Source organism: Polypterus senegalus, chromosome 13 (assembly GCF_016835505.1).
Source record: "Polypterus senegalus isolate Bchr_013 chromosome 13, ASM1683550v1, whole genome shotgun sequence".
Taxonomy (NCBI): domain Eukaryota; kingdom Metazoa; phylum Chordata; class Cladistia; order Polypteriformes; family Polypteridae; genus Polypterus; species Polypterus senegalus.
In genome coordinates, this window is record NC_053166.1 from 152,711,391 (window position 1) to 152,734,072 (window position 22,682).

Consider the following 22,682-nt stretch of genomic DNA (forward strand, 5'->3'; position numbering starts at 1 on the left):
TTTGTAAATAAGCTGTAAGGAATGAGCCTGCCAAATTTCAGCTTTCTACCTACACGGGAAGTTGGAGAATTAGTGACATTGGAAAGTTCAATATGGTGGCCGACAGTGGCATCATACCACTGAAATAAGTATGTACATCGGTTTTGGTTAGTGCAGGGAAGCCGCCTACCAAATTTCGTGAAGATGGGGCCATGAATAAGAAAGTTCAACATGGTGGACATTGTTGACCGTTAAGACCGTTACACGTAGAATTTCGAAATGAAACCTCCTTAACTTTTGTAAATAAGCTGTAAGGAATGAGCCTGCCAAATTTCAGCCTTCTACCTACACGGGAAGTTGGAGAATTAGTGACGTTGGAAAGTTCAATATGGCGGCCGACAGTGGCGCCATACCATCGAAATAAGTACATACATCGGTTTCGGTTAGCGCAGGGAAGCCGCCTACCAAATTTCATGAAGATGGGGCCATAAATAAGAAAGTTCAACATGTCGGACGTTGTCGACCGTTACGTGTAGAATTTCAAAATGAAACCTGCTTAACTTTTGTAAGTAAGCTGTAAGGAAGGAGCCTGCCAAATTTCAGCTTTCTACCTACATGGGAAGTTGGAGAATTAGTGAGTCAGTCAGTCAGTCAGTCAGTGAGGGCTTTGCCTTTTATTAGTATAGATTTATTATAGAGAGAGAGAGAGAGAGAGAGATTATTCTGTTACCTTCTTTTTACTTTCAGTGTCATGTTTAAGTATTTTATTTCTATTAAGATCTTGTCATATTTGGCACAACCTGCAGCTTTTTTGCACCCTTAAAAATCATAAATGTGTAATGCTTGACACATTGACACAGCACTGTCTTGTAATGCTTGCGCACATCCACTTTATGTTGTTATGTGTAGTTTTTTAATGGTCTTGTGTTCTAGTTAGCACTGTGGTCCCACAGGAACATGTTTTCATTTCGCTATGTTCTGTATTAACTGTATATGGTTGAAATGACAATAAAAGCTATTAACTAATAGCCCTAATGCACTTATGCCTTCTTTTATTAACCTTCAGTCTTTTGACTTCTAAACTATGGACATACCAAGCAAACCTAAGGTGCCTTTGTGTGCCTTAGTAAGAACAAAGACGTCTATTCCTGAGCTGAAGCCCACAAATGTTCAATCCCCCGTTTTGTTGTTATGCAGACCTGGATACCGGAAGCCTCTTGTCATTCTGCAATCCAACCTTAATAATGCCATCTTCGGGGACACGTCCCCCAAACCATGTGCACAGCTCCGACTGGATGTGGCTGCCTAGGCGAGGAGAGTAGAAGAAAGCTCGGTCTGGAGGGCAGTACATGGCATTGATGGAATTTGGATCAGTCATGCCAGCCAGCACAGAGTCAGAAGGCCCTGCTATATCCTGCCAGACAGAGATGGCCCTTGGACCCCTGAAAGCAAGGGCCAGGATCGCCTGGGGCCTGTCCTGTTGGTCTAGATTTGTGCACAGATTTCCTGCGGTCAACAAAAAAAAAAGAGACAGGAGATGCACATTATATCTGGTTGTTGTCTCACAGCGTCTCACTAGCGTCCGATCAGGACTCTGATATCAATTACCTGCACTGGATAAGAGAAGCTCATGTGGAGGGTACAACAAGCGGAGACCACAGATGTCCAAGCTTGACATTAGCATCAGTTGCAAAGTATGGTGAGTTGCCAGTGGCTCCCTAAAGAATGCTTTGGATGCCAGAGTCATAGCGACCTACAATTAATTCAAGAGTTAGTAATGCATGCTTGGGTCAGGGATATTTGTAAAATGGAAAGAAATCTCTTTAGAGCAGTGGTTCTCAAAGCGAGTTCCATGGACCACTGGTGGTCTGCAAACATCAGCCACTTGGTCCGTGGGCAGATCTGGTCATCTTCCTTTAAAGAATTTCTTACTGACAAGGCCACATGAAACAACTTTTAAGATGCCCTGTCTGACTTTCTTGCAGACAATAACAACATCAACAGTAAGTCTACCCTAATGTCTTCAATCCTTTACTTCAAGTCAGCATGGCAGTTCGCAGTCTCAATATGAGAATTAGCCTGCAGCACAGAAGGAAGCTAAGGAGCAATACAAATCTGTGCTGGCGTTTTTAGTCTTTCTTAGCGCACCTTCCAAAGGCAGAGCAGCGGGACTCACTTAATTTAAGGAGGTCCATCCTGATGAGTGGCCCTGTTCTGGTTTATTAACTCAATATTTGAGTTTGTGCGCCAACTCTTCTTCTTTGCACCTCGGGTTATTATAGTACTTTCCACAAGAGTACACGCAACAAAAGAATGTTGTCATTGTAACACAGTATTTACGGTAACAAGTGGCTGTTGGACTTAGGTGGTCCTCTCTATCTTTAACTTTGACAAAGTGGCCCCTGGCCCAAAACACTTTGAGAACCACTAGTTTGGGGCGCTAACCAGACATAACTTTGCTCACCTCCATTTCCAAATGCTTCCTGTCTTCAGCCTCACCTGATGAAACACAAATTTCCTCTTCAGTCTCAATGGTCTGCCAGTAAAATCCAATTGGCATGTCAAACACGCTTCCCACGGCCTTCCAAAAAAAAAAAAAAACCAAGAAAAGACATTTGGATATGTGGCGGCGTATTCTAGAATTTCCATTACAAAAGATGTGCGGCAATATATAGCCAAAAAGACAGCAAGGTGGAACATCAACTCAAGACCGTGCTCTCCATTCATTCAAGAATCGGTGAAGGTCTTCAACACCAGCGGGTACCTTGAGTTGACCAGATGAGGCCTTGGAATTTTACTAATTTTTAAAATACACATGGGTAGATCAAAAGTTTTGAATTCCCTTTTGAGGTTTGGGTTCAATGGTGTTGACTTTGTGGCCACAACCTGCAGGTTTCTAGCATTTGCAGTTTCCTATGTATGTTTTAAGGACCAAGTCAACATGGAAGCCAAACACCACAAAATCAAATATGATGTTGTCATTGAACTTCTAAATCTAGAGAACAATACACCTTCGGAGATTCATCCTTGCCTTGTCAACAGGTGTTGGACATCCTCACATGTAATAGTTGTGATAAGAAGACGCACACACAGTCTTATCATTATGAGGGTCTTCTCAGCTCCACAGAGCAAAATGAAAGATTTTGGTCCAGAATGAAGTTAATTTGGTGCCCACTGCCCAAAACATGTGGCCCAGTCAGGCTGGAGCTCAATTGTAATGTTCACATATTGGATCTCACCCTGGAAACATTTTGGACAATTTTAAGCGAGAGAGATGTGCTCGATATATAATTTTGAGTTGAATAATTCTATGCTTTGCGCATATGGAGCTCGAGTGAATTCTCTGCATTGCTACCTTCCACTCCTTTTCTGAGATGCTGACTGAGAGATCCTTTTCCCACTGTTCTCTGGGATCTTTGAAAGGGAGGGACTGTAAAATAGTTTTCTATATTACAGAAATGCTGTCCGAGACCTCAAGACTCAACAATATTTTTTTTTCCCAACATAGAGGTAGGCATGGGAAGTGAGGAAAATTAGGCAGGTTGTGTTTAACAAAGTTTCTAATTTGAAGGTAGTGAAAGAAATGTGTTGCTGGAAAGTTTGGAGGGTAATTGTTCGCAGGATGTGAAGACGTTGTCTACGTACAGATCTCTAAAGTAATTTAATCCTGAATGTTTTCCAGACATTAAAAACTGTGTACGTTTGAGAAGGTGGGAAAAGGTGGTTCTCGTGCAGAGGAGCTACAGATAAAAGCCTCTCTTTACTTTCTACATTGGTTCCATTTTCTAAGTGAGTGAAGCACAATTGGGTGCTTGTATTTATTAACTTGCATTTATTGGAGTGCAAGGCAAGGAATATAAAGAAGTCTTATTTTCTATCCTAAGGATTCAGTCGACATTGAGCTCTGTGTTTCCACTTCCACTTACTGCATTACCTTTTTGTCAGGATTGATGGCGATGAAGCTGCTCAGTCGTGCCCCTGGCAGGTCAACGCCAATGAAGTGAGCCTGCTTGGCAAGATGCCACTTGAGCTCCTCTGCCCACGGGATCACACTGCACAAGGACGTTTTGGACAAGAATTTGGAGACCCGCTGGTAAAAGAGAGAAGATGCCTTCTCCTCCTCACGGTGCTGTGGGGAGACAGAAACAGAAATAGCTTCTTCACACAGATCAGACAGGAGACGGACAGGTTAAGTGCCCCAGAACGGGAGCCTGAAGGTTTGATAAAATAACCAGACAGGTGTTGTGATCTCAGAAAACATCGAGACATCAACATATTTTAGCTGTAAGGTGACAGAGTTGCACCATGGTCAGCTCTCTTTTGACTCCATTTTTTGCTAAGCTGGCCTCTTTATAGGGTTTACCTGTTCTCCCAGAATCCCTGTGGGTGTTTCTTCTGACTAATCAAGGTGTATTTGCTGGAGAACAATATTTTCCCAAGGTGCAGTTTTCTTGCAGACCCCACCAGGTTCCAGATAAGATTTTTTTGTTAATCGCTACTTTAGGGAATGCAATTGTTTGTCGGGAGGGTTGGAGGCATTCATCAGTGTACGTGTAACCAGTTTTACAGGACATTCTTTAAGCCAGCTAGCCTGAGATGAAAGGCCCTCAATTTTAGAGGCAATGGTGGTCACAATGAAACAGAACTGGCATGAAGCTCACAGCCGGCTTATTCCATTGGGTTGTGGCTGATTAAGATCGGTCACTGAATCAGGAGAGCCTTTCTGGGCCGTGACTCCCTAGTGGTCCATGACATGTGACAAGAAACTGGCATACAGTAGATTTGGTCTCTGTGCCTCTTTGTCACTCTCTCACTGCCAATTCACATTGTGAGAAGACCCCCTCTCTTTCAGCAGCCATACGCAGACAGGCGGCTTGGCCCTATGCAGATGATGACCCTGAAGAGAGCAGACCATAAATGATCTGACCAGAGAAAATCGAGTGTAACTACAATTTTATGTTCCATCTGAAACTACACATCCAGCGCTATCAGGGTGTACTGTTTGCAAAGCCACATTCTTTTTGCTTTTATATGGCGCTAGTTATAATAAACTTACTATCTATATATAGTACATGTGTAAATATGTAACCTTTTTCTCTTGCCTGTTCTGGTTCTCGTTGTGATAGCCTGGGTCATTGATTAAAAAGGTAATGTAACATGGGGAGGGGGGGCATAGCTGGTGTTTGAGGACCTTTAAGTCTACATAATAAAGAGTATAAATAGGAAAAGGGTCACCCTAGGACCCTAACACGACCAAACAAGGTCCAAACTGAAACTCCACTCACACGTGCTGGCCTGCCACGATGCTGGCCTTGCCGGTGTCCTCCTTCATGTGACGCTGCACACACATAGAGTGCCAGGCCTTCCTCTCTCCAGAGCTGCTGAATTCCAGCCACCCAAAAAGGAGCCACCTGGTCAACGTCTGCAGATTTGGCTCGGCCCCAAGATGGAGGTTCATTCTGGAATTATACAGCATGTATTAAAAACAATATCAAGTGATCACAGTAAAGCAATGGAATCAGCAGATGAGACAATTCATTCCAAACAGACACTTCATTTATGGTTACAATGCCGTCTGGCAGCAGGTATGAGTATGCCCTTCTATTCCTTCTGATTTCTTATTTTTGCTCCATCTTAATTGACATTAAAAAAAAAAAACTGACTATAATTAGATTTCCCCCCCTCATACAACCTCCAAAGTTATTAATTTTATAATTTGCCAAGCTTGCATCCGAAATTGACTTGTCTTTGTATGTGTCCAGAATTAAACCCCATCCCTTTTTCAGATTCAAGAGCTTCTGTAGCCAGAAAGGTGGCCACTGTTGTTATCTGTCACTCTGGGTTGTTGTCACTTGCATACTGAAAATGGCTAAGACCCCCAACCCCATACATTCACTACCACTATGAAAGACATCCCACTATTAGATTAGATTAGATAGATAGATAGATAGGAAAGGTGCTAGATTAGGATAGATAGATAGGAAAGGTGCTAGATAGATAGATAGATAGATAGATAGATAGATAGATAGATAGATAGATAGATAGATAGATAGATAGATAGATAGATAGATAGAAACTTTATTAATACCAAGGGGAAATTCACAACAAATCTCGGCGTCTAAAAATCCATCTCCAAGTAGTAAAAATGTCCAGGAAACGAGTGCACATAAAAGAAAATGGTAGGAGTGATCAGTGAAATAGAGAAAAAGGTAGAAAGATAAAGTCATATACAGAGCTGCTGGGAAGGCTGCCACTCGTGGCGGCACCTGAGTCATTAATATGACTTCTGACACCACTACCAGAACGTTTGCCAATAAACAGTTTACCACCATTTGGAATCCAGTCATAGCCCTTCTGCTAACAGCTTCTCCATATTGCAGACATACTGGTGGCCTTTCTGGGTGAGCTAAAGAATAAGCTCTGTAGGCTGGACAGCGTCCATCATAGTTGTGAAAGGCTCACACTCTGATCAGTGCATAAGATGCTGTCTTGGGTCTTTGTATCTCCCCTCTACGTATCACCATAGTACTCAACATTAGTTCCATCTTTGGTACAGTTGAAGTAATGAACCATCTTCAAGTTCTGTATTATGTAACCCTTCGATGTAAGAAAATGATCTAGTAGCATATGCCTTTAATTAACAACCTCTTCATCTATTCAATGAATCCCTCAAATGTAACTCTTTGATGTAAAAATTTAGATAACAAGCTGTCAGTCTGGACAATGCACCAGAGAACTGCACTGCCAACTCCAAGAATATAAATTTGATCCAAGTTGGAGTCGTAATCTCTTCTTTTAATGAATCTGAAAGACCCATGATTTGGATTCTACAGTACTCACTTCAGTTTGTCTCCCATCTTGGATTAAACCCCAATCCTTACAACTATAGCCATGGTCTGAAGCTGACACACAAGTGACCTAACCTGAAATGCTAAAGAATAATTTCTCTTGGCTGGTGAGTTCACAAACATCTTCAACAGCATGACATCCTCCACCTTTAAATTCATTATCTGTGGCAGGGGGCATCCCACTTTTGTAACTAAGATTAAGTTCTTCCTTAGCACCTGTCAGAACCTTTCCAAGAAAAAGCCTAGCACCACCATGGAGTGGACACAAATGACCTAAGCAGCAGAATTAAACACGATTATTGATGGGATATTCTACTCTTATATTGAGCAGTGATGTATTCTTCTCCATATGCAGTAAATTCACCATTTTCAGTGAAAAGTATCCCACTTCTTACACCATTATACCCGAGGTTTGGCTCACCCTTAGTGGCAGCTAAGGTTAGCCCCACCATCTTGAATGCTAAGTGGTGTAGGAGTACCAGACAAGATGAGTGAAATGTGTTTAGTAGTTCAGGCAGTTAGAATCAGTGCTATCTGCAGGTGTAATGGACTCATAAATCAAGTTCTGTTACAAAACATTTGTACATAAACAACTTACCAAAGCAAGGAGCCAGGCGAGCAAAGCATTGTAGACGTTGCATCCCATCAAGACTGAATCTAGGCTGTTGGCAGCGGTCTGGCCAATGGCTGCTGCCTGCCCTGGACTTGAAAGACGAATGGTCAGCAGCAGACTTTCACTGCTCCCAATGTCTGGAGGCAAAGTGTGTATAAAAGGAGAAAACGAGGCTTCCTGAAAAGCAGAAGGATTCCTTTATCATGCCATACTACAACCATTTTTATTTTTGGATCTCTCTTTCAGAGATATGACAGAATGAAGCTGTTCATACAACCTGATCCCAATTCCTAACAATGCCATAGTCTCTTCACCTTTTTAACAAGTTGGCTGCCAAGATTCTGGTAAGCTGCCACATGAGATGACAGGCGCCAAACAAAAAGAGGTGGGAATTCAGCGTGTGGCGTGCAGGTGGGTGCAAAATTGACTCAGACACAGGAAGCAGTGAGCTATGGTGCGGGGAACCCTATCAGAATTGGGTGAAGTTAAGAGTGGGGTCCCTCAGGGGTCAGTGCTGGGGGGGCCGCTGCGATTTATAATATGTATATACAGTATATACTTGCATATAAGCTGGGTCTTGAAACCCAAAACCTCAATCATAAAATCAAACCCCAACTTGTACGCCCATTCAAAAATATTACACTTACATTTTTTTTTTTTTACATCTTCTTGCCTCCTCCAATCTCACATCAGTTTCTCAGACACATCGAATTTTGTTGCAGCAGCACAGTTACCAATTTCTTTTGCCACTTCAATGACTTTTAATTTAACACCTGCTTCATATTTTCTTCTAATCGTAGATAAGGGATGCTCTTACGATAAAGGTGTATGAGGGTGTGAGATACAAAAAACAGAGCAAACGTCGCTTTGGAATAGTTCTGGTATTACCATGTGGTCACATAGGCACAATACATAGGAAAAAAAAGGCCGTGTGTTCTGTGGTTACTCTCTCAGGTGGGCGTTTGCATATCATAAACTCTTGGACCAATAGCGTGAGCTGTAAACAATCTCGCCATTTAGTAATTTACTAATCAATTGCAAGGCAATCAATGGCAGCTGTGCGAGAATTGTTCGGTAACCGTATCATCTCAAGATTCGGTGACATTCCCTGGCCCTCAAGATCACCGGATTTGTCCATTTGTGATTTTTTCTTGTGGGGCTACCTTAAGAGTCGGGTCTACACGACTCGGCCAAGGACACTGAATGAATTGAAACCAAGAATTCAAGACGAAATTCATGGTATCCCAGCTGAGATGTTGCAGCGATCAATGGGGAACCTCAACAGCAGATTGGAAGAATGCATACGTACAGGAGGACGCCATCTACAGGATGTCATTTTCAGACATTGATAATTTGGATTACTGTCTCTTAAAAGGCAAGTTGTAGTGGTTCAACTGCTGTCAATAAAACTTTTTTTGTTGGTTTTCTTCTATTTTTATTGGGTTTTTCAAAAGTTCCCGTTTTTCCGTGTCACCCTGTGTATATACAGTGGGTACGGAAAGTATTCAGACCCCCTTCAATTTTTCACTCTTTGTTATATTGCAGCCATTTGCTAAAATCATTTAAATTAATTAATTGGAGTTTGCTAAAAGACACCTGAAGGACTCTGAGATGATGAGAAATAAGATTCTCTGGTCTGATGAGACCAAGATAGAACTTTTTGGCCTTAATTCTAAGCGGTATGTGTGGAGACAACCAGGCACTGCTCATCACTTGTCCAATACAGTCCCCACAGTGAAGCATGGCGGTGGCAGCATCATGCATGTTGGGGTGTTTTTCAGCTGCAGGGACAGGACGACTGGTTGCAATCGAGGGAAAGATGAATGCGGCCAATTACAGGGATATCCTGGACAAAAACCTTCTCCCGAGTGCTAAGGACCTCAGACTGGGCCGAAGGTTTACCTTCCAACAAGACAATGACCCTAAGCAAACAGCTAAAATAACAAAGGAGTGGCTTCACAACAACTCTGTGACTGTTCTTGAATGGCCCAGCCAGAGCAATGACTTAAACCCAATTGAGCATCTCTGGAGAGACCTAAAAATGGCTGTCCATCAACGTTTACCATCCAACCTGACAGAACTGGAGAGGATCTGCAAGGAGGAATGGCAGAGGATCCCCAAATCCAGGTGTGAAAAACTTGTTGCCTCTTTCCCAAGAAGACTCATGGCTGTATGAGCTCAAAAGGGGGCTTCTACTAAATACTGAGGGTTCAAAGGGTCTGAATACTTAGGACCATGTGATATTTCAGTTTTTCTTTTTTAATAAATCTGCAAAAATTTCAAAAAATCTTTTTTTTGTCTGTCAATATGGGGTGCTGTGTGTACATTAATGGGGAAAAAATTAATTGAAATGATTTTAGCAAATGGCTGCAATATAACAAAGAGTGAAAAATTGAAGGGGGTCTGAATACTTTCCGTACCCACTGTATCTATAAGTGATTTGGATAGGAAAATAAAGAACAAGCTGGTTAAATTTCCAGATGATACCAAGCTCACTGGATTGGTAGTTAATCTCAAATCCATTGAATTATTATAGAGGGATTTGGACAGCATACAGGCTTGGGCAGATTTGTGGAGTGCCAGTAAATGTAAAGTATTACATGTAGGAAATTAAAATGTGAGGTTTGAATACGCAATGGGAGGTCTGAAAACCGAAAGTCCAATTTATGAGAAGCCATTAAGAAGGCTGGCAGAATGTCAGGTTATATAGCGCCTTGATGTGTGGACTACAAGTCTAAGGAGGTTCTGCTGAAGCTAGAATGCACTGTTGAGGCCTCATCTCGTGTACTGTGTACAGTTTTGTCCTCCAGTTAAAAAAAGGACATAGCAGCGCTAGAAAAAGTCCAGAGAGGAGACTGATTAAGGTCGGTAGGAGGGATGACTTATGAAGGAAGATTAAAAGAGCTGAGCCTTTTCAGTTAAAGTCAAAGAATATTTAGAGGAGACCTGACTGAAGTGTTTAAAATTATGAAGGGGATTAGTCCAGTGGATTGAGACTTGTATTTTACAATGAGTTCATCAAGAACACGGAGACACAGTCAGAAACTTGTTAAGGGTAAATTTCACACAAACGTTCTAATGTTTGAGAGAGAACCACAGACACCTGGAATAAGTGACCAAGTAGTGTGGTGGACAGTAGGACTTTAAGAACACGACTTGATGTTATTTTAGAAGATTTAAGTGGACAGGACTGGTGAGCTTTGTTGGGCTGAAAGGCCTGTTCTCGTCCAGATTATTCTGATTTTTCACTTGCTGGCATCAGCCATCCTTGATAAAATTTTGCTTGTCCTTTTCCCTTCCTGTCTGGGAGTACTGGATTCAAGATGAGCTGAGCAGCGAACATTGTGTCTTAGTTTAAATAATAAAAGAGCTGTCCTAACATGGACAATAGTGCAACCATGAAAGAGAAATATAACATTTAAAAAATAAATAGATACTTTTACAACTCTAACCATGGCAACCAGGACACAAGGCCAAGGTTCGTACCCGGTCTCCTTACTCAGAGTAGTTGTTATAATTGGCAGCTGAACAGGGCGAGCATCTTCAGCTGAAGTAAACAAAGACTCAGATTAGAAGACATTTCTCAGGGTTACACAAAGAGTGTTACTATTTGTTTTATTGTTTTTTTTTCTTAATTTTACCATTATTTCAGTGATGGCACTTTCACCATTCTGTGCGTTTTTTATTAGAAGTGTCGCCGTTTTATCTAACTAATCACTTTGATTCTATGTGCTTTCTAGGTGTGAGCCAGCATGACTCGGCTGCCATGTTATTTAAAGATGGCTATTCCATTAAACAGGCTTTACAAACTTTTCATGAAAAATAAAGACCGTGCAAATAACTTGCATGCCATGTTCTCGTGTAGAGGTTCCTGGTACTGACTTAGATTTTTTATATGAATCTTGTGACCTGTCTTCAGCTTGACAATTGATCTTTGGACTTTGCGTGTTTCAGCTTATGCAGTGGCGGATTTCCCCTTCAGAAATGTCTCAGAAAATCGATGCCCCTTGATTTACTAATTTAGTCAGACTGCACATTTTATGGAACGTTACAGAGAAGGGCGACAGGAGGGCTACTATGTAAACAGGTTTAATCATTCTTCCTGACTTTAGTACATTTTTCGTCATGGTTAGATGTTATTTCCTGAAGTTAGTAAAGTGAGGGAATCTTATACTCCAGCAACAACATACTGATAAAAAACAATATTAAATTAAAGAGTGATGAAAATGCAGGTAAAACAGACGACAATAACTTTGTATAATATTAACGTTTACGCCCCCCGGGTGAAATTGAAGAGTCGCATAGTGTGGGGTCTCCTCAGTCTGTCAGTGGAGCAGGACGGTGACAGCAGTCTGTCTCTGAAGCTGCCCCTCTGTCTGGAGATGATCCTGTTCAGTGGATGCAGGGGATTCTCCATGATTGACAGGAGTCTGCTCAGCGCCCGTCGCTCTGCCACGAATGTCAAACTGTCCAGCTCTGTGTCTACAATACAGCCTGCCTTCCTCACCAGTTTGTCCATTTGTCCACCGTGCCACTGTGCGGGCAGGGCAAAGCACAGGGTTGTAATTATTATTATTAGCTTTAGTATTCAACATCATCCAGCCTTCTCCATTAAGGTGTTAAGTTCAGAGATATTATTATTATTATTATTATTATAATACAAAGGCGCCTTTCTAAGCACTCAAGGTCACCGAACGAACAATAAATAAAAAGCACATTATAAACAGAACAAAAATGACCAGAAATATAAGAAGTTAAAACCAAACAAAGCCATTGTAATCTTGGAGAAAAGCCATTTTGATCAGATGGGTTTTAAGTTTACATTTGAAAGTTGAGAATGATTCAGTGTTTCTAAGCTCAGTAGGCAGCGAGTTCCAGGGCTTGGGAGAAGAACGGCTGAATGCTCCGCTCCCATCGGTGGTTAGACAGGCGATCAGGTAGATGGAGGAAGACGATCTAAGGTTACGGGAAGGAATGGCAACAAGAAGAAGGTTGAACAGATATGGAGGTGGCGAGGTTATGAATGGCCTTAAATGTTAACAGAAGAACTTTAAAATCAATAAGAAACTTTAATCGAGAGCCGATGAAGCTGCTGCAAGACCGGAGTAATATGGTGAATAGACGGGGTTCGAGTTATGATGCAGGCAGCAGAATTCTGGACCAGCTGAAGCTTATGGAGAGATTTATTACAGCGACCAAAGAGGAGCGAATTGTAATAGTCCAGACGAGACGTACCAAGACTGTGAACAAGGATGGCAGTGTTATGGGGAGTGCGATTAATATTATGTAGGTGAAAGTAGGCAGACCGGGAGACGTTTTTAATGAGAGATTGGAAAGATAAAGTGCTATCAATGGTGACACCCAGACCCTTGACTTGAGGTGAAGGGGAGACAAAGGAGTTATCAATAGCAAGGGAAAGATTATCAGCAGGACAACGTGCCTGTGTTGTCAGGTTTCTTTTCACGTCCCTAAGGTGTGCCTGCCAGGCTTACTAGCGACTTGGCATGAATGTACACTGGGGTTCTTGTGCCAGGTTCCTCCAAGCCTTGTAATGGACAACAAGGGTACAGGATAATAAATTCTTTAATGTCAGTGTTCATTAGAGTTGGCACCATCCCCAAATGCAAAGATGGGCACAACAAACCTGTTCCAAAGAAGTTTATCACTCAGTTCATTTCTGGGCAGTCATTTTGTCCATATTTCTTCTCTTTAACTGCACGTTGCTGAATTTAAATCTATGAATCTTCACTTGGACTAAATTAGGGGGAACTTTTACATGACAATGGCCTGAGGCCACTCACCGGGTCATACAGAAGCTCAGTTGTCTGTGCGGCTGCCTGTCTGCCACACACGGAGCGTCTTGGTTTCAGGCTCTCCAGATGACTGTGCAGACGCTGCCGGTGTGCTTGTCGTTTGGCGTTCTCTTTCTGCCCCAAATTTGCAGAATCCATTATGCTGTAGAGAGAAATGCACACATGAAGACCTGCATGGAATGGATTTCTCTTTTTTGCTGCTTTCAATTCATGTGAAGAAAGTGGGGAGTTAGAATGGATGTGAGCAAAATGAGCATCATGCCATCCATGAAGAATGGTGCAGCATCTCTAGACTTTTGAGATGGCATGGTGTGCTTGTGAGACGCAAGTTTTATAAGACTTGGCACACTTGGCTGAACCTGCAAAATTCAACAGTAAAGCCATCAATCACCCCTCTGTTTCCTAAGCCTCTTGTTAAGTTCGATGCGGTAGCGATCTGGTGCATGACGCAAACCAACCCCAGATGGGACATCAGGCCATCACCTACACTGGACCAACTAAAAGTCACACATCAGTCAAAGCTGCAAGTCTAGTAATGAGGGTCCCTAGAAATAAACCCATCCATACACGGAGGGAATGTGCAGCCTGCACGTGGACAGTGTCTGGGGTGGTCTGCTGGGGCCGTATGGCAGTAGAGCTAACTGCTGCACCACTGTGCCACCTGTAAAGCCATTAGCATTGTTATAAACAATTTGCATTACACTCACAGGAGCAAATCAAGGAGAAAGGCTGACATCCATATTGTTCTGACTGAGAAGAATTTTGAAGATTTAAGGCTTAGCAATTAAGCAATTGGTTTTGGCATTCTGCTCGCTTCACTCCAGTGATTCCAGTTTACTCCCTACTTCCAAATAAAAATAATCTCTGTCCACACTATCCATCCATTATCCAACCCGCTATACCCTAACTACAGGGTCACGGCGGGGTCTGCTGGAGTCAATCCCAGCCAACACAGGGTGCAAGGCAGGAAACAAACCCCGGGCAGGGCACCAGCCCACCGCAGGGCACACACACACACACACACACGGGACAATTTAGAATCACCAATACACCTTACCTGCATGTCTTTGGACTGTGGGAGGAAACCGGAGCACCAGGAGGAAATCCACGCAGACACGGGGAGAACATGCAAACTCCACCGCAGGGAGGACCCAGGAAACAAACCTGGGTCTCCTAACTGCGAGGCAGCAGTGCTACCCACACGCCACCGTGCCGCCTGTCCACAGTAGTGTTCACATATTATTTACGAAAGAATCTCCATTCACATTAAAACGACCAAAACCGTACACGACACAGACGTTCACCTACAGTGGGCACAAGCACATTGGTGGAAAAATCCTCAAAGGGACGGTAAAGGTGCCAGCCATGGGATATGTCCCAAAGCTGTAGTGACCAGTAAATTGTTTGCATTTTACGCACGTTTGCAACATTCAAGCTGCACAAAACACAATTTTGATGCTTACGGGTAAGCAACACAACAAGCACCATGGGAAGAAACTCTTCTATGTCTGCTCTGTTGTACTATGGGAGTCTTCAGCGAAGGGTGAGCAATCGGGGATTGAGACTTTACAACCAGCAGGACCCAATCAGGGAAGGGCCACGTAATTCATACCGACCAATCAGTGTGTGATTTAGGGTCAGCGTTTTCAACACTCTCCATTTTCACCCATTCAAACAGCAATGCGTTGCTGGCATTTTTAGAAGTTTATTGCTGTGGAGAGCATTTCAAAAGTCTCCAAGTTCAGTGGCTGAAAATGCTGAGGTAGTGTGGACAAAAGGCATTAATTAGGATTAATATCTGTGTTTTTAAACAACAGAATAAACCCAGACTTCTGATGTTACAAACCTGCTGATGGCAATCGAGGGGCAGAGGATATCCCAGCAGCAAATCAAGAAGCAGCTTGGGATAATTGGGGACTTTCAACTGGCCCAGCAGCACTGTATGAGGGAGAGTATGCCCGGCCGTAGACTGGCATCCTTTCCAGAAGCTCCAGAATCAATGAATGATTTACAAATAATATTCAATTTTCTGGCACGTTCACAGAGCTTCTAAAATAATAATTCTATATTTAAGACGTCTGTGCCTTGGATGCCATGTTACATACTGAGTAAGCTACAGTAATGCATTTTGATAAGATTTTTCAATGAAGGTGTTTTGTGATGATCGTATTTGTGTAGCCACCTTTAATAAGCAATTCCAAACCACTATTCTCAAAGCCAATATTAAAGGCTGACGCCCCCATGACTTGCTGATTTATCTAATCTTTAAGGAAATTTCTGGTGCATACTGAAGAATGAAATCCATACCCATTAATCACTGCAGAGCTTCTTGTATCACCATTCAAGGCAGGCTCTCGACTCGGCGGCTCATTTTTTGGAAGCTTCTCCTCAGCCGCTCCATTAACGTGCTTCTTGTCCTCTGCCACGGGGCGCGGACACGTCAGGTCATTCGATGTCCCGATTTCACTTCTGCTGCACTTTTTTCTCCTCTTGCTGCTCGGCAAGATCAGTCCTTCCTTGGGCTTCTTGGAATCACAAAATGGCTTTTTTGGACTAAAATTTAACGCATTTGCAGCATTTTCTTTATTTGCCTCCTTAAGCTTCTGAAGCAGAATGCTTTTTCCTGTAAGTAAACTTATACAAGAGAAGAAAAAAAATAAAATAAAAATCAGAATATAAAATGTACAATTTTAACATCTTGTGATGATGTAAGTTACTGAAGAGGTGCGGCCATTTGTCAGGACGGACCCCGACTCACCAAGATCCCGCTCAAGTAATGTGACTTAAGGTGGCTGACCAATTATATACAGTATGCAGAAGGGGGCAGTAATTAGCGCTGCTGCCACAAAGTACCACGAGATTGGGGTCAAAACCCCACCCAGCCACTGTGAGGAGTTTGAATGGCACCTGTTAATTAATATATTACTAGTAATCCCAGAGTCTTATTCTCTACAATTGATCGTCTGTTAAACCAGGTAACACAAAGGAATGCCCCCAGAATACTTCCAGTGAAACCTGTGAGAACATTGCTGTATTTTTCAATCAAAAAATTTATGATATTAGAGATACAGTAACATAGTATATCTCTCCAACACTGCAGAACCTCCAAAGCCCTGGTACTCCGTTATAAACAAATTAAACTCTTTCACCAGGATAGATTTACCTGAATTACACAGTATAACCTCTCAACTGAAACCCTCCACCTGCATCCTTGACCCGATACCAACAAGGTTTTTCAAAGAAATATCAGACGTGCTAATTGATAATATTCTGGACATAGTAAATTCGTCATTAGATACGGGGGTCTTTCCAGACTGTCTTAAGACTGCTGTAGTTAAACCCCTTCTTAAGAAACATAATCTTGACCCCTCTGCCTTTGAAAATTTTAGACCCATCTCTAACCTGCCCTTCTTAAGTAAAATTCTAGAGAAGGCAGTCATTATGCAGTTAAATGACCACCTCAATAAACCTGCTATTCTTGATACATTTCAGTCAGGCTTCAGAACAAATCACAGCACAGAAACTGCACTCGTTAAAGTAGTAAATGACTTGCGGGTAAATGCAGACAGAGGCCATTTATCTGTTCTCATCCTCTTAGATCTGAGTGCTGCATTTGACACCATTGATCACAATATTCTTAGAAATCGCCTTAGTCAATGGGTGGGCCTCTCTGGCAGGTCTTAAATTGGTTTGAATCCTACCTGGCAGGGAGAAAATTCTTTGTTAGTTGTGGTAATCACATCTCAAAGACACATGATATCTAATATGGTGTTCCACAAGGCTCTATCCTGGGTCCGCTGCTCTTCTCAATCTACATGCTTCCGTTAGGTCAGATTATCTCAGGGCACAACGTGAGTTACCACAGCTATGCTGATGACACACAGCTGTACTTATCAATAGCACCTGATGACTCCGACTCTCTCAATTCACTAACACAATGTCTTACTGGTATTTCTGAATGGATGAATAGTAATTTTCTCAAACTAAATAAAGAGAAAACTGAAATTTTAGTAATTGGCAATAATGGATTCAATGAGGTTATCAGAAATAAACTTGATGCACTAGGATTAAAAGTTAAGACGGAAGTAAAAAACTTAGGGTAACTGTTGACTGTAACCTGAATTTTAAAACGCATATTCATCAGACCACTAGGACAGCATTTTTTCACTTAAGAAACATAGCAAAAGTTAAACCTCTTATATCATTGAAAGATGCTGAGAAATTAATTCACTGAATTGTTTTCAGTCGACTAGATTACTGTAACGCACTCCTCTCAGGACTACCCAAAAAGACATAAATCACTTGCAACGAGTGCAGAATGCAGCTGCTAGAATCCTAACTGGGAAAAGAAAATCCGAACACATTTCTCCAGTTTTGATGTCACTACACTGGTTACCTGTGTCATTCAGGATTGACTTTAAAATACTGCTTATGGTTTATAAAGCCTTAAATAATCTCGCTCCATCTTATATATCGGAATGCCTGACACCTTATATTCCAAATCGTAACCTTAGATCTTCAAATGAGTGTCTCCTTAGAATTCCAAGAACTAAACTTAAAAGAAGTGGTGAGGCGGCCTTCTGCTGTTATGCACCTAAAATCTGGAATAGCCTGCCAATAGGAATTCACCAGGCTGATACAGTAGAGCACTTTAAAACACTGCTGAAAACACATTACTTTAACATGGCCTTCTCCTAACTTCACTTTAACTTAATCCTGATACTCTGCATGTTCAATTCATCATAATAACTATTCATGGTGGCTCTAAAATCTGTACTGACCCCAACTCTCTCTTCTGTTTCTTTTTCTGGTTTCTTTGTTTCACCTTTTCAACCTTCTCACCTTTCACCTACTTCAAGCATCATGATGCACCAACATTGATGGACTGAAAGCCAGAAGTCTACGTGACCATCATCATCAGGTCCTTCCATGAAAACCCTAAATACAAAGAGGACTGTTTGACTTATGTTAGGTAGATTGCCCAGAGGGGACTGGGCGGTCTCTTGGTCTGGAACCCTACAGATTTTATTTTTTCTCCAGCTTTTGGAGTTTTTTTGTTTTTCTGTCCACCCTGGCCATCGGACCTTACTTATTCTATGTTAATTAATGTTGACTTATGTTTATTTTTTATTGTGTCTTCTATTTTTCTATTCATTTTGTAAAGCACTTTGAGCTACATTTTTTTGTATGAATATGTGCTATATAAATAAATGTTGATTGATTGATTGATATTAGAGTATGCAAACTACAATTAAATGTATTTTAGGGAGACTCTGTATAACCCAAAGGTTTGAGTAACGTGCGATCACATTTGTTTTTCAGTCACAATCAGGTTTACAACATCCTGTAAATCGTCATGAGCGACATGAACCTACTCACATGTCCTATTTAGAATGCTGTCATGCAAATCAATAAATGTAACAGTAGAAAAACTAACTTTGTAATACCAGCTTAACAATGAAAACAACGATAGAAAGAGAATTCTCAATGATAACAACCCCAAAGTGACAGAGAGACACGTATAGCATAGACTCCATAATAATCTACCAGAGGAGGTGTTGATTCAGTTCTATACAGCAGTCGCCAAGTCAGACCTCAGCTCATCCATCACAGAGCAGTTTGGATCCACAACTAAACAAACAACGAATGCACATTGTTCACAATGGCTTATGGGTAGTTAAAACACACATAGTACAGCACTCTGCCATTAGTGTAGTTGAAGCCAAGGTCAAATGAACATGGACGCTCTGCTGTGGGATTGCACCACTGTTGAACAACGTTCCATAGGAACAACGTGTCAGAAGGAGAGAAACCTGATGAAATTCACCAAAGGACGTTGGCCTGCAGGTCAGTAAGCTGTTTGGAGAGCCATCTTGCAACTACTTTGTGGCACCCCAAGTCATCATGCACTATGGCACATGCAGATCTATAGCGGATATCCAAATGTGCATCAACAGTGGACAACATAATCCATCAGTCTTCTCTGATGAAGGCTTCTGCCATGTCGATGTGGGCTTGTGTGTGTGTGTGTGTGATGTTGATGGTCAACCAGATCGAGCTTCATCGGTTACGCTTGTTTTTGTTACACCAGCTTTGAACCTTTCGACTCAATCAGAAACATATGGTTGAGTTTTTACCTCCATACTGAGCCAACATCCTTTGGGGAATTTGAGCAGGTTACACTGGAACAACTGTTTAGCAACGAAACAATAAGAGCGTGTGAAGCACAGGATTTCAAGGATTTAAGTGACATGACATAAGCCCAGGTGTGGCGAACTTGCAATATTAAAAAAAAACATGAACACAACAATAAATAGAAGTACAAGTAAAAAGTAAAAATTCTGGAGGGTATCCTACATTGTCTGTGCGGCATGGATGTCACTCGACTCCTCCTCATCTGACGATGATGAAATGCTGCACCAGCTAAAAAACAATATTTAAAGCTTTAAAATATGCAATGCATTAATGACTGCAAGAGACCATGCTGTATACATAAAACTACAGAGTATACGCAATATACATAAACTGAACTTGTTACATATTATCGTTTATATACAGTATACATTTAGTCTCTCTTTCTCTCTATATATAAAAAAAACACACAAGACATCTCGGCAGGAGGCATACGGGAGATTCTGAAGTCAGCTGGAAGAAGGTTCTGTGGTCTGATGAGATCACATTTGAGACTAAACACCATGTTACATGGCATATTATCAAAAAATCACACCATTGCCACTGTGAAGTGTGCTGGTGACAGCAAAATTAATTCCACAGAGATTTAATCTTAAATAAAAATGAAATGTTAAAACTTCAAAGAAGGTGAATACTCTATAGAGGCACGGTATTGTATCTCATCTTATATAGCAGCTCAAGGTGGGGTGCGTTTGTTCAGCACATGATTCTCCACCCTTGGTCCAAGCTCTACAAAATTTTGCACACATATCTTAATCTGTCAAAAGGAGACAACAGACTACCATGGAAACAAACATTTTGACAATGAGGATACCTCTGGGGAGTTTTTTCCTTTTTAATACAATGAGTTTTAAGAACAGTGCCGCCTGCTGGCTTATTGGCTCACAGTGAGTGGAATCCATATTAGCAGAGAAAAGGACCACAGATTAAAATGACTTACCTGGGCAATGCCAGGTGCTGCTATTAGTATTACTTACATACACACACACACACACACATATATATTAGTCAAAATTATGTAAACACTAATGAATTATTTTTATCGCGACCACACCTTTCCAGGTTGATGGATAAGCTGTGGTGGACCATTGCCATGGCCTAAACCCTCCCCTGATTTGGCACCTTGTGATTTCTGGTTATGGGGTACGGTGAAGGAGTGTGTGTATAATAGGAAAGTTTGTGATATCAATGACCCGAAGGACAGAATATGGACTGTGGGAACATCTATTCCGTGCGAAATGTGTGTCCGGGCTTTAAATGGTACTGTTGCTCATTGGTTTTTGTGTATTGAACAAGATGGTGACAAGGTTGAGACATTCCTGTAAATCACCTTGCACATATGAATTATGTTTTGTGAATAAATTGTTTCTGCCATTCAAATATATATGTATGTGTTGTATAGTTTACTGTCAAATAATGAAAAAGGAGTACACGACACACGTTTCACCCTCATTTTGGGCTCATCAGGCGTACACACTCTACTGCTCCCCTCTCGGTGATCGAACCTCAGACGTTAGCATCACAGACAAAGTCCCTTTACACTGCGCAACGGCGTGTGGTTTGTTTATTTGACAGCCTGTAGGTCCCAATTCAGGTCGGGACTCGGACTACGAATGCAATGGCAATGAATGTAATCCATCCATCCATTTTCTAACCCGCTGAATCCGAATACAGGGTCACGGGGGTCTGCTGGAGCCAATCCCAGCCAACACAGGGCACAAGGCAGGAACCAATCCTGGGCAGGGTGCCAACCCACCGCAGCAATGAATGTAATATTATATACATATATACATACATATACACACACACACACACAAAGATTCAAATAAAAACATACCCCTTGCCACGCAATACCTTATTTTTAGTACCCTCTTATGTAATCAATGCCATATATATGAATTAGAAGCTAAACATGTTTTACATAAAGTGATGTGTAATAAAAAAAATGCTTCATTTTTGGTTATATAAAATATTGAATTTCTCTACATAACAGATTCAATTTCATTTCAACATTTGTTTCTTCTCTAACATGTGCTCATTCAGAACGGGGTAAGCACCAGACCCTGACATTCCAAGGCCCTGCTTGATCTCCGCACCTTTCTGCTTTGACTTCACAGATTGCCAAGTGTTCCTTAGGCTCAGTGCGACTGAACTGACCGGTTGGTTTTGCATTTCGCAGGTCCACGTAGATGGTAGGTTGACGATTTCTCTTTGGTTGACTCAGTTTCTCTCCTTTAATTTGCTCGGTTTCAGAAAATGGAGATTTCAAAGACAACCTATCTCTGTTATGTGAAACAGAGAAAGAGAAGAACAAAAAAAAGAGGATTAAGGGCTTGAGGATATTAAGGAACAATTTCTTTATTTGATTTGTGACTTCTTATTTTTAACAACATGAAAAATACATTATTTTACTGAAAATGGCTGTTCACTCACAGCCCATCACTAAATTCTTTAAATGGATTTGTGCTCGTTATGTTTACTTACCCATCATTAAAACCATTTCTTAGGTTTTTTCAAGCCAAAAAAGCAAGGAAAAAAGTGAGATGTTATATTATAGTTTTCAAAATTCAGATGCCGTACACAGTCTTGTATCATGAAGGCCTGCGAGAGGCTGGTGCTGGACCATATGAGGCATCTTGTGGTAGACCACCTGGACCCACTGCAGTTTGCCTATTGGACAAATATTGGTGTGGAGGACACAATGATCTGTCTGCTCCACAAGGCTGGATGATGCCAGCAGCACTATGAGGAGGATGCTTTTTATTTCTCCTGTGCATTCAATACCATCCAGCCATCCCTGTAAGGGTTAATCTCAGAGATCTGCAAGTGGATGAGCTGATGGTGTCCTGTCCGTCAGGCAGACCTAAGCTTGTAAGACTTAAGGACTGTGTGAGCAACTCTGGAGCACCACCAGGAGTAGGCCTCTCTGCTTCTCTTCACTCTGTACACCTCAGACTATAAATAAAACACCAGGCCATGTCACTTGTAGCAGTTCTCAGATGATTCTGCACTTATAGGGTGAACTGAAATGGGGGCCCGAGACAGAGGAGAGGAGTCAGGGGGAGAACTTTGTTTCTTGGTGCAAGGAGAATGATCTGCAACATAACATCAGCAAAACCAAGAAACTGCTTATTGACTTTCACCACACCAAACAGCCTCTATGTCTGGTTACTATTCAGTGAGTGGATGTAGAGGTGGTCCACATTTACAAGTACTTGGGGGGGGGTCCACATCAAG

At 41.7% G+C, this 22,682-nt stretch overlaps 1 protein-coding gene across 1 annotated transcript in view; it reads right to left on the reverse strand.

Moving 5' to 3' along the window:
- The window catches only part of LOC120543352, an 84,214-nt gene that overhangs the window by 27,519 nt on the left and 34,013 nt on the right, over positions 1-22,682 (reverse strand). The window contains exons 2-11 of the mRNA XM_039776386.1: positions 21,542-21,727; positions 19,611-19,676; positions 15,561-15,887; positions 13,242-13,395; positions 7,426-7,617; positions 5,265-5,438; positions 3,914-4,108; positions 2,444-2,560; positions 1,588-1,732; positions 1,179-1,485 (exon numbers count right to left, since the gene is read on the reverse strand). Of these exons, the coding sequence (XP_039632320.1) occupies positions 1,179-1,485; positions 1,588-1,732; positions 2,444-2,560; positions 3,914-4,108; positions 5,265-5,438; positions 7,426-7,617; positions 13,242-13,395; positions 15,561-15,887; positions 19,611-19,676; positions 21,542-21,727 (1,863 nt within the window). The remainder of the gene's footprint in view (positions 1-1,178; positions 1,486-1,587; positions 1,733-2,443; positions 2,561-3,913; positions 4,109-5,264; positions 5,439-7,425; positions 7,618-13,241; positions 13,396-15,560; positions 15,888-19,610; positions 19,677-21,541; positions 21,728-22,682) is intronic.